The sequence below is a fragment of the Furipterus horrens genome, unplaced genomic scaffold (assembly GCF_987537825.1).
Source record: "Furipterus horrens unplaced genomic scaffold, mFurHor1.1.pri manual_scaffold_3, whole genome shotgun sequence".
Lineage (NCBI taxonomy): Eukaryota > Metazoa > Chordata > Mammalia > Chiroptera > Furipteridae > Furipterus > Furipterus horrens.
Genome location: NW_028327173.1, coordinates 111,269,410 through 111,286,723, shown reverse-complemented (window position 1 = coordinate 111,286,723; position 17,314 = coordinate 111,269,410). Strand labels below are relative to the sequence as shown.

The following is a 17,314-nucleotide window of genomic DNA, read 5'->3' as shown; positions in this document are numbered from 1 at the left end:
CCTCTGCATACTCAACTCTGTTGTTGTGGCGTAAAAGTAGCCATGGACAATACATAAGAGAATTAGGGTGGCTGTGTGCCAATAAAACTTTATGTAAAGATCTTAAAGTTTGAATTCATATCATTTTCATGAGTTACAAAATATCCTTTAGATTTTTTTTCAAGCATTCAAAAATCTAAAATGTTCTAGATTTGTGAGCCCTACAAAATTAGGTGGTGGACAGGATTTGATCTCCACGCCTCGTTTGATGGTATGCTTTAGAAAATTCCTAATTAAGAAAAAAAGTCTAAGAACACACACACTTTTCTTTTTTAAATTTATTGATTTGAGAGAGAAAGAGAGACAGAGAAACAGAGAAAGAAACATTGATTTGTTGTTACAGTTATTCATTGGCTGCTTCTTGTATATGCCGGGACAAGAGATGGAAGCTGCAACGTTTGGACAATGCTCTAATCGACTGGGCGACCAGGCCAGGGCACGCGCACACACACAAACACGCTTCTTGGGATAACCATCTCTGCTGGGGGTTGAGTGGAAAAGGTCAACACAAAATATTTATTAATACGCTTACTTATGTCACAGCTACATCAGCTCCCATGGACCATAAGTCCATTTACCCAGTGAATACGATACAATTAGGCTGTACTAACAAAGTAACACAATCCCAGTGACATGGAATCAGCTGGTAGCGGGGGTCCGCAGAGCCCAGGCACCCCCCTCACTACTCAGACCCAGGGCATTTCTAACACGCGTCGCCGCATTAGGCGCGGCCCCTCCCGTGGCTGCAGGACAGCGCAGACGCACTGCTTGCGCCTTCCTCCAATCTCGACCCTCGACGCGTTCCGTTCGTGCGTGGAGGAGCCGGGCAGGAGAAGAGGCATCTCCGTGGGCAAGGGCTGCGGCGTGCTGAGCGGCTGGGCCCAGCGGCGGCGCGGATGGAGGACTCGCAGGTGTTCTGCGTGGCCGAGGAACGCAGCGGCCACTGCGCTGTGGTGGACGGAAACTTCCTCTACGTGTGGGGGGGCTACGTGGTAAGGGAAGAGGCGGGACGGGGCGGACTAGTGCCGGGAGCCCGCCCGGCCTCTCGCCCGCCCACACGCGGCCCCTGCGCTGTAGGCCGCTCTCCCGGCCGCGCCGAGGCTGGAAGGCACCCCGCTGTTGCTTCCGCTATGAAAGCCTTCAAAGCAGGTTCCGGGGCCCTTCCCATTCCCAGTTTTCCTGCCCACCTCGCTGCTGCCCCGTAACCGGGCTTGCCCAACACTAAATCAGTTACTGCGGGATTAGTGATCTTTAAATGCTTACGAAGACTCAAAAGTACACCAAGGACGCCGTGCTATATTATTTTGTAAATAGTTCTTTATCGCCACGGCGCAATTGGAAATAAAAAAAAACTGGACATCACCGAAGCATTTAAATATTCCTAAGCAATTTTTAGTGGCATTCATTTACCAAGGACACGTACACTCTACTAGGGCATATACATATACCAAGGAATGGAATGCTATGTCACTTGGTACACACATCTTCAAATTTACTTGGAAATTTCATTGTTGCCAAATGGGTAATTAGAAATTTTTTTTTCAAATATCAGAATAGACCCATTTATTTAGCAACAATGTATTAAAGAATATGCTTAAAATTTCTTATTACAATAGAGGATGGAATGTATTTGTTTTGTTTCTATAGCCATTGGATTATAGAATCAAGGATTCTAAAGCTGGAAAACAGTTCAGGAACATATGCCAGCCCTTTACAGATTTTTTTTTTTTCTTTTTAAAGCGAGCCATTTGGAAGTTCTACTGGAAGTAGAACCTACATTTTCTGTCTTCATACTATTATGTGACAGATGTAACATGACTGACTCACTCACCGAAATAAAGTACATACTATCTACGTTAAATGATTCTCAGATCCAAGTTGGTTTTTGCTTTTTTTGTTTGTGTGTTTATTTTTAATTTGGTGCAGTATCAGGATAAGAAAATTAGAACCAGTCCTTGAGTGACTACTATGCCTGGTATGTACTAGGAACTCTCATATCCCTAATCATATGTAAGGTAAGTAATACTCCATTTAAAAAATAATAATGATGAGTCAAAGAGAATGAATAACTTGAATGGCCATTTGACCTCAAGGGTAGCAAATTCCAACTAGATATATTGAATTCCCACAGGCTATTTTCTTCCATGATAAGCTAACATAAATTAGGTTACTATGTGTTTTTAATGTCTAATATTTCCACCATTTGTTCTTGATAAAAAAGTAGTCTAGACATAATGGTGGTTTTATGCAAAGAAATATTTTGATTGTTTTTGCTCTTTGCCATTTGAAGGTCTGGAGGTGTCAATCTTCATCTGCTCTTGATTCTTAATATTTGTAAAAAGTTAAGTGAAAATTCACTTAAAATAATAGTGTTTATTATCTTATATCTGGTGACAGTATAGATTTCTTTTAGGCCCATAAATGAAATGTCTGAATTTTTTATATGTCATTTTAATCTTGAAAATTGTATAATTGATAAAATTCCAGGTCTTTTGGTGTCAGTCAGTGAATAAAAATACTTCTTTTCCTGCTACTTACTGATCCAATGAGTAGTGTGCTGTAAGAACCACCCTGGAAAGTACTACCCAGATTCAGACTGAGAATATTACTTTTTAAATTCCAGTGATTACCAGTAGTTAAAATCTCTCTAAAGCATAAGTGCAAGGAAAGAGAAAGTGGGAGGCCAAAAAGAAGGTACAACATATCATGGGAAAAAGAATTCTTCCAAAAAATTGTTTTATTCAGATCCTTTTGAACAGAAGATAGCTAAAAGGACCTGGAATCTGAAAGTAACCCAAACCAGTAGTCAGTTGTTATGAATAATGATCAGGTGATTCCAGATTGTATATTTCAATCACAATTCTTCATATTTGTTAAAATTGGCATATATTCTAAAACTTCTGAATGGCTAAATTACTTATTACTCTATTGTCAAACATATTCTGTAGGACATTGTATCTCACAACAGCCCTAATTTGAAAGGTAAGAGTGCCAATGTTGGAAAAAGTAAGTAGTACATTTTAATCAGTGCCAGAATATTCTTTACTCTTAGTTTTCCCATATCCTTTCCACATTACTGAAACTCATACAAACTTTAGTGATGCTACTAGGAACATTTAAAAATTGTGACTAGTTTTCCCAAATTTTGGAGGAAAAGCCATGTTTTAGCATGTTTGTAGATGACATGCTTTGCTCTTAAGGCTTAATCATGAACAGTTTTATATCTGCAGTACAATTGACATTAATACATTTTGCTGTAAATACTTTTACAGTAAATATCTGCATAAATATGCTTTAATAATATTTTTGTTTTGGATATGGACTTAAAGGCAAGATGGATCAATTCAGGAAATATTTGACAAGAATGCAAGTGGGAGGCTTACAGTGCCAGATATTAAAACGTATCACAATACTATAATAATAATTAAATCAGCAGTCCTGATGCAGGTTGAGAGAACATGAGGGAATGGAAAAGAAATTACATTAGCAGCCAAGCATACAGACTATTTTGTATTTAAAAGGTAGCATTTCAAATCTGGAAAAACAATCACTTATTCAATAAATGGTCCAGGAATAGCTGGAGGAAAATGATAGTAGAGCCTTAGTATTGAAGAATTAAATGTAGAAAAATTAAACTATACTAAAGCAGAAGAAAAGATGTGATGCTTGTAAAAACCTTGAGTTGGAAAAAGAAAAATTGAATTGGGGAGAACTATAAAAAACATTGGTAGATCAAACTTAATAAAAAGTATACTGTATTTTTTAAATAGTAACTTTTTTTTTTTTTTAAGATTTTATTTATTTTTAGAGAGAGGTGAAGGGAGAGAGAAAGAGAGAGAGAAACATCAATGTGTGGTTGCCTCCTGCGCATCCCCAACTAGGGACCTGGCCTGAAACTCAGTCATGTGCCCTGACTGGGAATCAAACCTGTGACCCTTTGGCTCTCAGGCCGGCACTCAATCCACTGAGCCACACCAGCCAGGGCTAAATAGTAACTTTTGAATTCAGTAACTCTCACTATAAAGTGAGAAGGCAAATGACAAACTGGGGAAAGTATTTGCAACATATATGGTAAAGTTCCAGTGAAAATAAAGATTAATATCTCCATTGAAAAGTGAGCAATGAATATGCATAATTTACACAAGAAAGAATACAAATATAATGTGAATCAAAGAAACCCAGTTGAAAATAGCAAATATTTTTCTTCTCCAATTTGCAAATATTAAAAAGAATTTTTGAAAGAGCATGGGGAAATGAATTCCTCATACACTGGTAACAAGAGTATAAATTTGTGTAACTTTTTTAAGGAGAAATTTAGCAAGGTATAGTAAAAGCTTTGAGTGTGTATTCTCTTTAATGGTTCCATTTTATATATTCATAGATGGTCACATAAACCATCCATGTCATGTGGAAGACATTTATTCTCTTTAGATGCCTAGTATTTGAACCTCCTTCCTCTATTTGTACTATCTCCCACTGAGTGAGTCTTGTTGGGGTATTCATTTCAGTTGTCTGACTACCTCCTACCTACCCCCGTAGGGTGTAAATTCTATAAAGATAGGAATTTTGTTCCCTGTTGTAACCGTAGTGTCTAGAATGGGGTATAGTAGGTGCCCAATTAAAAGAACCCAAGTGCCAGTTATTTGCTTTTCTAACCTCACTTGCACCTAGGTTGTGGGCATGTGGCTTGGACTCTTGCTAGATGAATCTAATAAATTTGGACTCAGGAGTAAAGATATAAAAGTCAGGACCTGAAGAGTATTCTTACCCAGCAATAGCTTGTAGGATGTTCAAGGTCCCAGGCCTAAAAGGTGTTGCTGCAAACTGCAGTGTGGTGCTCACCAGACCTGTATTTTGGCATGGTTTCAGAACTTGCTCCTCCTTACATAGATCAGAGGCTGCTTCTCCAGCCTCCCTGATTCTGTGAGTGCTTTAATATTCATTTCTTAAGATTTTATTTTCTTAATTTTAAAATTTGAAGTATACGTACAAAAGAATTTGTAAAATGAGTATCATTTAAAGGTAAACATGTTTAACTTCCAGATTAAGAAATGGACTAGTCAGTACCTTAGAAGATTCCTGTTTCTCTTTTCTGATTACAATGCTCCTCCCACCCTACAGGATACCATTATCTTGTTTTCTTGTTAATCTCTCTTTTCTTTATAGTTTTATCACATATGCATCTATTTCTAAACAATTTATTATTTGGTTTTGGAATCATAGCATGTGTTTTCTTTGATGACTCAATTCTTTTAGTCTGCATTGTATGTGCTAGATTCAGATGTTGCTGTATTCATTGGGGTGCACTTCCACGGCTGTACCTGTTTTTATTATCTGGTTGGTCAGTGTCTGTGCTGCCCAGTTATTACATATTTTGAAAATCATCGCTGGATTCATTCATTTCATAAATGTCCTGTATAATATTCTTTAAAAATTTTTATTTATTTATTTATTTTTAGAGAGAGGGGAAGAGAGAGAGAAAGAGAACCTCCAACTGGAGACCTGGCCTGCAGCCCAGGCATGTGCCCTGACTGGGAATGAAACCCATGACCCTTTGGTTTGCAGGCTGGTTGGCACTCAACCCACTTAGCCTATATAATATTCTATTGTCCTATATAATATTCTATTGTGTGAATTTACTGCAATTTATCCATTCCATTATTGATGAATATTTCTATGTTTTTTTAGTATTATAAGGAAAGCTACACTGAGCATTATAACATGTCTCTTATTATACATGCACAAGGGAGCATATACCCTCTAGGGCATACACCAAGGAATGGAATACTTGTCACTAGGTACACACATCTCCAAACGTACTTGGCAATGTCACTGTTGCCAAAATATTTGCATCAATTTACACTTCCACCACCATCGTCTTTGCTCTCATTTGGTACCATCTGGCATATTTCATTGTGGGTTTTGTTTGCCTTTCCCTGATTACTAATAAAATTGAGTGTCTTTTCATAACTTTATGGACTATTTGTGTTAGCTGTAAAAATGCTGGTTTATACCTTTTGCTCATTTGTCTATTGGGTTGTCTTTTCTTACCAATTTATAGGTATTGTTTAAATATATAGTTGTATGCGTTCAATATGTCTTCTCAGTTTGTAGTTTTGTTTTTGTACTTTTGATGATTGTCTTTTGCCCAGTGGAAGTTGTTAATTTTAATGTAATTTCAACCTTTTCCTTAATGCTTTGTGCTTTCCTTATCATAAGAAATTTTTCCAATGTGGAGATCATGAAGTCTTTTATATTGTCTTCTAAACAATTTTTAGTTTTGCCTTTGATTTTTAAATCTTTTTTTTATCTGAATTTTTTGTTGGTTTGGTTTGAGATTGGGATCCAGTTTTATTATATTTTTGATAAAGATAACCAGTTCTTATGTTATCTTGATCGGTTGCCTCTTGTATGTGCCCCAATCAGGAACTGAACCTGCAACCCAAGGATGTGCCCTGACCAGGAATCAAACTAGCAACCTTTTGCTTTGTTGGTTGCTTAGCAACCAACAGCCACACCAGTCAGGGCTCTTTGTGTTTATTCTTGTGACAGAATCGCATTATCTAAATTCCAACAGTTTTATTTGAAGTCTAAATATTGAGTAGTAAAAGCCGTATTCGCACTCTACCCTGTTCTTCAGGAATATTTTGGTTGTTCAGGATCTTTTGTTCTTTTGTATACATTTTCTTTACTATTTTTATTGTAGTAAAATAATATAGAACATATAATTTGCTGTTTTAACCATAGTGTAGTGTGCAATTTAGTGGCACTAATTACATTTGCAATGTTGTGCAATATTACCACTAGCTGGTTGCAAAACTCATTACTCCAAACAGACACTCTGTGTCCATTATGCAATAATAACTCTCCCTCCTTCCTTTTCCAGTTCCTGGTAACTTCTAATTTCTTTGTCTTTATGAATTTGCCTTTTTCTAGATATTTCATATAAATGAAATATTTGCTTCTTAAAAGTCTGCCTTATTTTACTTATCGTAATATTTTCAAAGTTTACCTATGTTGTAGTATGTATCAAAACTTCATATTTTTTTATGGCTGAATAGGATTACATTGTACAAAGGTGGTATATGTATACCACCTTTTGTTTATTAAACACTTGGGTTGTTGCCACTTTTGTGTATTGTGTATAATGCTGCTCTGCAGACTGGCATACAAGCATCTGAGTCCCTTTCAATTCTTTTGGGTACCTAGGAGTGGAATTGTTAGGTCAGATGGTTATTCTACATTTAACTTTTAGAGGAATTGCCAATTATTTTCCATAGTGCTTCCTTATTTGTATATACTTTAGAATCAGATTGTCAAATAAAATAACCCTAGTGGGTTTTATATTCCTGTATTCAATCTTTAGATGATTTGAGGGAGATAGACCTGTTATGATATTGAGTCTTTTAATACAAATATGTAGTATAATTCTCTACTCAGGACTTTTTTATATCTTTCCAAAAAGTTTAATAGTGTCTTCATGGGGATCTTGTACATTTTTGGTTGCGTTTATTCTTTGTTTATATTTTTATATTTCTGTTGTTACTTTTTTTTAAAAACTAAATTTCCTGATTGTTGCTGGTGTTTTGAAATACAATAGACTTTTGAATACTTTTGAGTCTGGCAAGCTTTCTCAATTTACATTCTCATAATTCATACGTTAATTTTCTTTTATTTGCTGTATAGTTAGCAATATAACCTTCAAGTGATGACAGTTTTGTTTCTTACATCCTAATCTTTATTCCTTTTTATTTCCCTTTCTTTACTGTACAGGTGGAACTTAATTAAGTACAATGTTTAATATAAGCCATTTTTTTTGTTCCTAATATCAGAAGGATTGTTTTCAACTATTAACCATTAAATATTATATTTGCTTTAGGGTTTTGTTTGTTTGTAGATGGCCTTTTCTTAAATTAAGGAAGTTCCTTTCTATCTGATTTTCAATAAATGAATGTTGAATTTTGGAGATTTTTCTACATTACGTTGAGATAATAATGTTTTTTCTCTTTTAATCCCTTAATGTGATGATTTATACTAATATGTATTATTAAACCAATGTTGCTTTCCTTGAATTAAACACAAGTTAGTGTAACATATTCCACTTTTTGTGCATTACTGGATCCTGTCTGCTAATTTTTTTTAAAGATTTTTTTACATCTATTAAGTGGATTGGGTAATGAACCTTTTTATATTCTGGAATAGTTTTTGTAAGATTGAATTATTTGTTCTTTGAATGTTTGAAAGAACTCATCTATAAAGCTATTTGGGCCTGGTATTTACTTGGTGGGATTTTAAATCTCCGATTAAATCTATTTAAAGCTATAGAACGGCTCAATTTTGTCTTAAGTCAGGCTTGATAAGTATTTCTCATTCCTGCCTCCACCCCAAGAATCTATCCAATTTCATTTAGGCTTTTAAATTTATTGGCATAAACTTAAATTGCTCATAATCTTCTCTATTTAATTTCTGTAAGTATGTTCCCTTTCCATTTCTAAAATTATTTAATGACTCCTTCCTGTTGTTTCTTTTTTTCTTGAATAATCTTATCAGAGGTAGATTAGCCTTCTGAAACACCAACATTTTTTTTTCAATTAGGATTTATTTAGGTTTTTTTTTTTTTTAATGTGTAATTTTGTTTTCCAAAAATTTTATATATTTATTTTTAGAGAGAGGGAGAGAAACATCAATGTGTGGTTGCCTCTTGCACACCCCCAACTGGGGACCTGACCCACAACCCAGGCATATGCTCTGACTGGGAATTAAACCCGTGGCACTTTGGTTTGCAGGCCAGTGCTCAATCCACTGAGACACACCAGCCAGGGCTGAAACACCAACTTTTGATTTACTTGATATTTTCTACTGTATTTTAAGATTTAATTAATATCTAATTCTTTTTATTTCTCCCTACTTTCTTTGAGTTTTATTATGCTGTTATTTCTTGAACTTCTGAAGTTGGATGCTGAGCTCATTCTTTTTGAGACTTAAAAATTTTTTAATTAAGTATCTTAGGCTATAAGTTTTCTTCCTAATATCTCTTTAGTTGTATTCTTCAAGTTTTGGCAAGAAGTATTAATATTTTGTCATTTTAAAGTTCTGGTATTTTGTATTTTCCATTATTATTTATTTGACCCATAGGTTGTTTAGGAAATTATTTTAAATTTCTAAACATATGCTATTTTTATAGTTAGCTTTCTGTTATTAATTTCTAACATGATTGTGTTGTACTTGGAGAATGTGGTCTATATGTATTTGATAATATGTTGAGGCTCGCTTTAAAGACTAAGCATGTGGTCAATAATCATAAACATACACTTTGTTTTTTTATTGGATGAAATATTTATATATGTTCATTTTATCAAACTTGCTAATTGTGTTAAGTCTCCTATATCCTTTTTGATTATTTTATTTCCTGTTCTATCAATTACTGTGACAGGTTTAAAAACTCCTGCTCTGATGCAGGTTTATTCGTGTCTCCGTATGGTCCTGTCAGTTTTTGCTTTATATGTATTTTTTAAGCTACCTTTTTGGGTAGATATGAATTCAGATCTTTCTGGTTAATTGAACATTTTAGTATCTTGTAATGATCCTCTTTATATGTAGTAATGTTGTTTGCCTTAAAATCTGTTTGCCAATATTAACACAGCTACACCATCTTTCTTTTGGCTGGTATTTGCATGGCATATCTTGTTCTGCCTCCTAATGGGAACTTTGTATATCTTTATATCTTAGATGTGGCTTATAACCTGAAAATGGTTGGATCTTATTTTTATCCAGTCTGACATGTGTATTTTATCTGAAGAGTTAAGTTTATATGCACTTCATGTAATTCTAACATATCTTTTTGTCCCTATTTCACTTCCTCCTGATTTTGAGGATTGCTTATATTTTTTATTCTCTTTGTATAGAAATTATATGATTAATTTCTAGCCATCTAGTAGTTTATTTATTTAAATATTAGTACTTAACAAAGTTCAAAGTTAATAATTTTCCTTCTTCCCACAGAGTTCAAGTACTTCAGAAAGTTTTAAGTATGGTCACCCCTTTCCCTAGTTAGTCCTATCCTGTTCCACCCCTCCCCCATCCCAGTTACACACCCCCCCCAAAAAAAATTTAACTCTTTTTTTCATGTTCATGTTCGCTGCATTTCAGATCATTTTCTTTTGCCTGGAGTTATACAGCTATTAGACTTTGTTTAATAAAGGTCTGTTACTGGCCAACTGTCTCAGCTCTAATTTGTTGAAAATTTATTTATTTCACCTTGGTTTTTAAAAGATATTTTCACTGATTGTAGAATTTGGGTCAGCAGTTGCTTTTGTTAAACACAATTGTTAATATTACTTGGTCTTATATTCTACTAATGAGAATTCAGTCATTAGTTGCCATTCATTTGAAGGTGATTCGTCTTATCTCTGGCAAGTTTGAAGAATATTTTTTCTTTGATGTTCTGTAGTTTTACTATGATGTTTCTAGTTATGGATTTCTAGGACTTCATAGATTCTAAGGAATAATGACTTACAACAATTTTGAAAAACTGTCTCTTCTAATAGTGCCTAACTCTCATTCTCTCTGTTACATCCTCATATAATGCTGATTAGACATAGTTTTTCTCTTTTTCTGTGTCTTTTAGCTTCTTTTCTATATACTGCATCCATCTGGGCTATATTTCTGGGTAAATCAGTTAACTAAGACTTTATTTTAGGAAAACCTTGACAAGAGCAATTTTAGTGGAGTGATAGGCTCAGAAGCTAGATAAATTGGAAGTGATGAGAGGACGAGAGGTAAAACATCCACCACAGTTAACTCAGTATGGAAGCTTTTTCTGAAGGAAGCAGAGAAATAGAAGTAGTTAAGAGAGAATTGGGATTCTTTTTAAATATAGAAAAGAGGGTGTTATCAAGGTATTTTTGGATATCCATAAGATGATCTAATAGAGAAGGAAAACGGTGTAGAAAAGAAGAGACAATTTTGGAGTGAAATCTCTGAGAAAGTGGGAAGGAAGTAGGTACAATTTTTTCTGTTCTGAGCTTCATTTGTGTTATTGTACTGCCCTTTTTAAAATTTGGTTTGGGTTTTATTATTTTTTAAATGTTTTATTGTTAATGGTATTACAGTTATTCAGTTTTCCTTCTTTGCCTCCCTCCATCCAGCTAGTCCCCCGTTTCCATAATCAATCCCCACACCATTGTCCATGTCTATAGATCCTTCTGTTCTTTGACTAATCCCTTCACCTTCTTTCAAACAGGCCCCACCTCCCTCCTCCCTGTTACAGATGTCGGTCTGTTCTATGATTCTATTGTCTCTGGTTCTGTTTTGCTCATTATTTATTTTGTTTATTAGATTCCTCTCATAAGTGAGATCATGTGTTATTTGTCTTTCACCAGCTGATTTATTTCACTTAACATAATAGTATCCAGTTCCATCCATGCTGTTGCAAAAGGTAGGAATTCCTTCTTTTTTGTTCTGCTGCATAGTATTCCACTGTGTAAATGTACCACAGTTTTTTAATTCACTCATCTACTGATGGGCACTTAGGCACTGTTTCCAAATCTTGACTATTGTAAATAACGTTGTTATGAACATAGGAGTACATAAGTTCTTTTCAATTGGTGTTTTGGGATTCTTAGGGTATATTCCCAGCAGTGGAATTGCTGGGTCAAAAATCAGTTGCATTTTTAATTTTTTGATTCCATACTGTTTTCCACAGTAGCTGCACCAGTCCCACGAACAGTGTACTACGGTTCCCTATTCTCCACATCCTCATTAACACTTGTCGTTTGTTGATTTATCAATGATAGCCATTTTGGCAGGTATGAGGTGATATCTTATTGAAGTTTTAATTTACATCTCTCTGATGGCTAGTGATGTTGAGCATCTTTTCATATGGCCCCCTTGGAGAAGTATCTGTTCAGGTCCTCTGCCCATTTATTACTTTGGATTGTTTGTCTTTCTAGTGTTAAGTCACATGAGTTCTTTATATATTTTGTAGACTAGACCCTTGTCTGAGGTATCATTGGCAACTACATTCTCCTGTACAGTTGGTTCTGTTCTCATTTTGATGATGGGTTCTGTGCAGAAATTTTTTAACTTGATGTAGTCACATTTGTTTATTTTTTTCCTTTATTTTCCTTGCCTTGCGAGATATATCATCAAAAATATTGCTATGTGGGATATCTGAAATTTTACTGCCTGTGTTTTCTGCTAGGATTTTTATGGTATCATGACTTATATTTAAGTCTTTTATCCATTTTTAGTTTATCCTGGTGTGTGGTGTAAGTTGGTGGTCTAGTTTCATTTTTTTATTTTTTGCATGTATCCATCCAGTTCTCTCCACACCATTTAATGAAGAGACTCTTTACTACATTGAATGCTCGTGCCCCCTTTGTCAAATATTAGTTGACCATAGAGACCTGGGTTTATTTCTGTGCTCTCTATTCTGTTCCATTGACCTATATGTCTGTTCTTTCCAGTATCAGACTGTTTGTACCACACCTTTTAGAGGTTAGTGAAAGGGACTTCTCTTTATAATCAGGACATGTAGTCAGTTTAACTAAACAGGCATCATTCACTTACCCATTCACTCACTTGATCAATAAATATTCCATTTGCCTTTATGTGTCAGACACTGTGCTAGGCTCTAGGAACCAAATTATAACAATGTAAACATGACCCGTGCACTCATGAATCTCACAGATTAGCAGTGGTGGTGGGTGGATGTGATTCAGACAAATGACTTCGGAGGGGAAGTACGGGACTGTATGAGAGCATTTAATGGGGAACTTAGTTTTTTAATCCTATTTTGAGATAGCAGAGAAGGGACATTTAAGATGTTCCCAAAGAATGAATTAGTTAGCCAGACAATTCTGGGAAGCATTCCAAGAGAGAAGAGCATAGTTGAAGATCCTATTGTAGCAAGGAACTTACAGAGGCTTAGGAATTGAAAGAAGATCAGAGCATAATGAATGAAAGAAAAGATGAACTTTGGAGGTATAGCAGGTACCAAATAGTACAGAATCATAAGAATTTTAGACTATCCTGAGAGTACCAGGAAAGTATTGAAGGGACTTAAGCAGAGTAACGACAGAATCCATTTTTGGAATATTTTTATTATAAAGGTGTACACACAAAGCTAGAGCCTGATGTGGTTAAACTTTAGACTCATATAATTAACTTTCTTTTTTCAAATTATTTTTTTACTTAGCCATCAGATATGGCTTCCTCAGTGAGACACAAACCAAAGTTGCCTTGTAATTAATAAAATGGTTTTCTGCTGTGTGTGTGTGTGTGTGTGTGTGTGTGTGTGTGTGTGAGAGAGAGAGAGAGAGAGAGAGAGAGAGAGAGAGAGAGAGAGAGAGAGAGAGAGAGAGGGAGAGAGGGAGAGAGAGAGAGAGAGAGAGAGAGAGAGAGAGAGAGAGAGAGAGAGAGAGAGATGGATGGATGTAATGGGAGTGGGCAGGAGAGATACCTAGTAATGAAGATACTATTTCTAAAATTTAACATAGCAATGAAAAATTAGCTAAATCTACTTAGAATGTCAATAATTTATGCATTAAACAATGTTAGGAATTCTTAAACTGTTATCTTTTACATTTGGCTACTTTTGAATTATCCTAAGAAATTATGACAGATTTATGTAAGGATTTGTTTCAACCCCTAAATTCTTTACTTAATATAAGTGAAATTGTTAGTCTGTTCTCTCTCATCATAAATGTCAGAATGCACTATTCTCTTTATGTTATCAGCTTCTTTAGAGATTGTTCAGAGTTATCATATGGACTAGTTAAATTTATCTTGAGCCTTAAAGTCTATATGTATTATTGGGTTGGCCAAAAAGTTCATTTAGTTTTTTCCATAAAATACACATTTTTTATTTTCACCAATAAATTTATTGATTTGGATATTTTGAGTATGTAGGCTCTCTCCTGTGTGGTATAACATTAACTGTTCTCAATGTCTTTTTTTTTTTAATTGTTTTTCTGTTACAGTTGTCCCACTTTTTCCCCCATTGTCTACCCCCCACCCAGCCCACCCATTTTCCCACAGTCAATCCCCACTTCATTGTACATGCCCATGGTTTATTTATTTATACCAGTTCCTCTACTAAACCCTTCCCCTACTTACCTCCTTTTCCTCCCTCCCCGCCCCTGTAACTGTTAGTCTGTCCCTTGTTTATACGCCTCTGGTTCTATATTGCTCATTTGTTTGTTTTTTCATTAGTCTCCTGTATTAGGTGATATCATATGGTATTTGTTTTTTGTTGCCTGGCTTATTTAGCTAAGCATAATTCTCTCTATTCCATTTATGTTATCGCAAATGGCAGGAGTTCCTTCTTTCTTTGCTGCATAGTATTCCATTGTGTAAATGTACCACAGTTTTTTGATCCACTCATCTACAGGTGGGCACTTAGGCTGTTTCCAGCACTTGGCTATTGTAAATAGCACTTCTGTGAACATAGGGCTGCAAAAGTTCTTCTAAACTGAGATTTCAGGATTCTTTGGGTATAATCCTAGCAATGGAATTGCTGGTTCAAAAGGCAGTTCCATTTTTGTTTTTTGAGGAAATTCCATAGTGTTTTCCATAGTGGCTGCACCAGTCTGTATTCCCACCAACTGTGTACTAGGGTTTCCTTTTCTCCACATCCTCGCCAGCACTTGGTGTTCGTTGATTTGTTGATGATTTGCATCTCTCTGATAGCTAGTGATGTTGAGCATTCTTTCATATGCCTATGGACCCTCTGTATGTCCTCTTTGGAGAAGTGTTTGTTCAGGTCTTTTGCCCATTTTTTAATTGGGCTGTCTGTCTTCTTGGTGTTGAGATGTGTAAGTTCTTTATATATTTTGGAGATCAATCTCTTGTCTGAGGTATCATTGGCAAATATGTTTTCCCTTATGGTTGGTTCCCTTTTCATCTTGCTGATGTTTTCTCTTGCTGAGCAGAAACTCTTTTGTTTGATGTAGTCCCATTTGTTTATTCTTTCCTTTATTTCCTTTGCCTTAGGAAATATATCAGTGAAAATATTGCTACGTGGGATATCTGAAATGTTCCTGCCTATGTTTTCCTCTAGGACTTTTATGGTGTCATGGCTTACATTTAAGTCTTTGATCCATCTTGAATTTATTCTGGTGTGTGGTGTAAGTTGGTTGTCTAGTTTCATTTTTTTGTGCATCACTGTCCAGCTCTCCCAGCACTATTTGTTGAAGAGGCTCTTCTCATTCCATTTTATGTTCCTTCCTCCTTTGTTGAATATTAATTGTCCATATAGACCTGGGTTTATTTCTGGGCTCTCTGTTCTGTTCCATTGATCTATATGTCTGTTCTTATGCAAGGACCAGACTATTTTGATTACAGTGACCTTGTAGTATAGTTTAGTATCAGGTATTGTGATTCCTCTTACTGTGTTCTTCTGTCTCAAGATCGCAGTGGCTATTTGGGGTCTTTTTTTGGTTCCATATAAATTTTTGAAGTATTTGTTCTAGGTCTGTGAAATATGTCACTGGTATTTTAGTAGGAATTGCATTGAATCTGTAAATTGCTTTGGGTAGTATGGACATTTTAATGATGTTGTTTCCTCCCATTCATGAACATGGTATATGCTTCCATTTATTTGTATCTTCCTTAATTTCTCTCTTCAGTGTTATGTAGTTTTCTGAGTACAGATCTTTTATCTCTTTGATTAAGTTTATCCCTAGGTACTTTATTTTTCTTGTTGCTATAGTAAATGGGATTTTTTTTCTAGTTCCTGTCTCTGATATTTTATTGTTGATGTACAAAAATGCCTTCAATTTCTGGATATTAACTTTGTACTCTGCTATTTTTCCAAATTCACTTATGTTGAGTAGTTTTTTTTTTTTTTTATCAATTTATGTCTTGATTTGATCACTGTTAACTTCAACTGGTCTACCCAACCATGGAGCATCGTTCAGTGAGAAATCTCCAGCACAAAACTTCGGAAACCAATTTTGATTCATTTAATCACTCACAGCACCTTCTCCATACACTGCACAGATCTTTTTTTGCATTCCAGTATGTTTTTACCTTTCTTGAAATAATAAAGCGTAATATGCTGAAAATACTTATTTTCTTTCATCTTCAATACTAAAAAGGCTACACAAAAATTCACCAATTTAGATAAGTGTTTTTTAAAATGCCCATTGATATGACAGCTGTCACAATACAATCTAACAAAATTGTTTCAAAATGAAGTTAAAGACAATTAAATGCTACTAGAGCCATCTTACAGAAAAAAAATAACAAACTTTTTGGCCAACCCAATAATAAACACCTAACGCTATGCCTGTGAATCAATACATCTGATAGTTATCTTTTTAAAATTTTATTTTTCAATTACGGTTCCTAATATTTTTTTACTAGTTTATGGGTGCAGCATAGTGGTTAGACAATCATATGCTTTTGAAAGTGTTCCCCAATATTTTCAGTACCCACCCAGCACCATACATAGTTATAGAATACTATGACTATATTCCCTATGCTTTACTTTACATCCCCGTTACTATAACTACCAATTTGTATTACTTAATTCCTTCACTTTTTTCACTTAGTCTCCCAATTCCCCTTCCTCTGGCAGCCATCAGTCTGTTCTTTGTATTTTTAATTTTGTTTGTTCATTAATTTTGTTCTTTAGATTCCATATATAAGTGAAATCATACGGTATAAGTCTTTGTCTGACTTATTTCACTTAGCATAATAACTTTAAATTCATCCATGCTGTCGCAAATGGTAAGATTTCATTCTTTTTCTGATACAGTGCTGTTAATTACACCTTATAAAAATTTCCTTCCTTAATTCCTTCCCTTCACACAAAGTGTATTGCCCTTGTTTAATATTCATTTTCTTCTTGGCTTGATAATCTTCAGTGTTCTACACTGAATATGATTTTTCTGTTTTCCCTTACTCAAAATCCTTTTTTAAGGTTTAATTGTCCTGAGACTCTTTCTTGAGATTCATATACTTGCTGTTTTGTATTCTAAATCTTTGTTTGCCCATTTGCTCTTAGAAAACGTCTGTTTTCTTTTTCTCTTTTGATCTAACTTAATTTATATTAAAAAAACATTTGAGCCTGTTTATGATGGTTTTGTGTTTTGCAGTATTTTAATTGCAGTTTTCCCATCCCAAGGAACTATTGAATTGTTACTATATTTGATAAACATAATTTTATGTATTCTATGTTTTTAGTCTATTGAAGACAATGAAGTATATTTGCCTAATGATGAAATTTGGACCTATGATATTGATAGTGGGTTGTGGTAAGTAATTTTAA

At 34.9% G+C, this 17,314-nt stretch overlaps 1 protein-coding gene across 1 annotated transcript in view; it reads left to right on the top strand.

Annotated features, from left to right (window-relative positions):
- The first annotated feature begins 877 nt into the window (after window positions 1–877).
- The window catches only part of KLHDC1 (kelch domain containing 1), a 79,243-nt gene continuing 62,806 nt past the window's right edge, over window positions 878–17,314 (top strand). Inside the window, exons 1-2 of the mRNA XM_090271820.1 lie at window positions 878–1,031; window positions 17,230–17,300. Coding sequence (XP_090127946.1) covers window positions 936–1,031; window positions 17,230–17,300 — 167 coding nt within the window. The 5' untranslated portion in view covers window positions 878–935. The remainder of the gene's footprint in view (window positions 1,032–17,229; window positions 17,301–17,314) is intronic.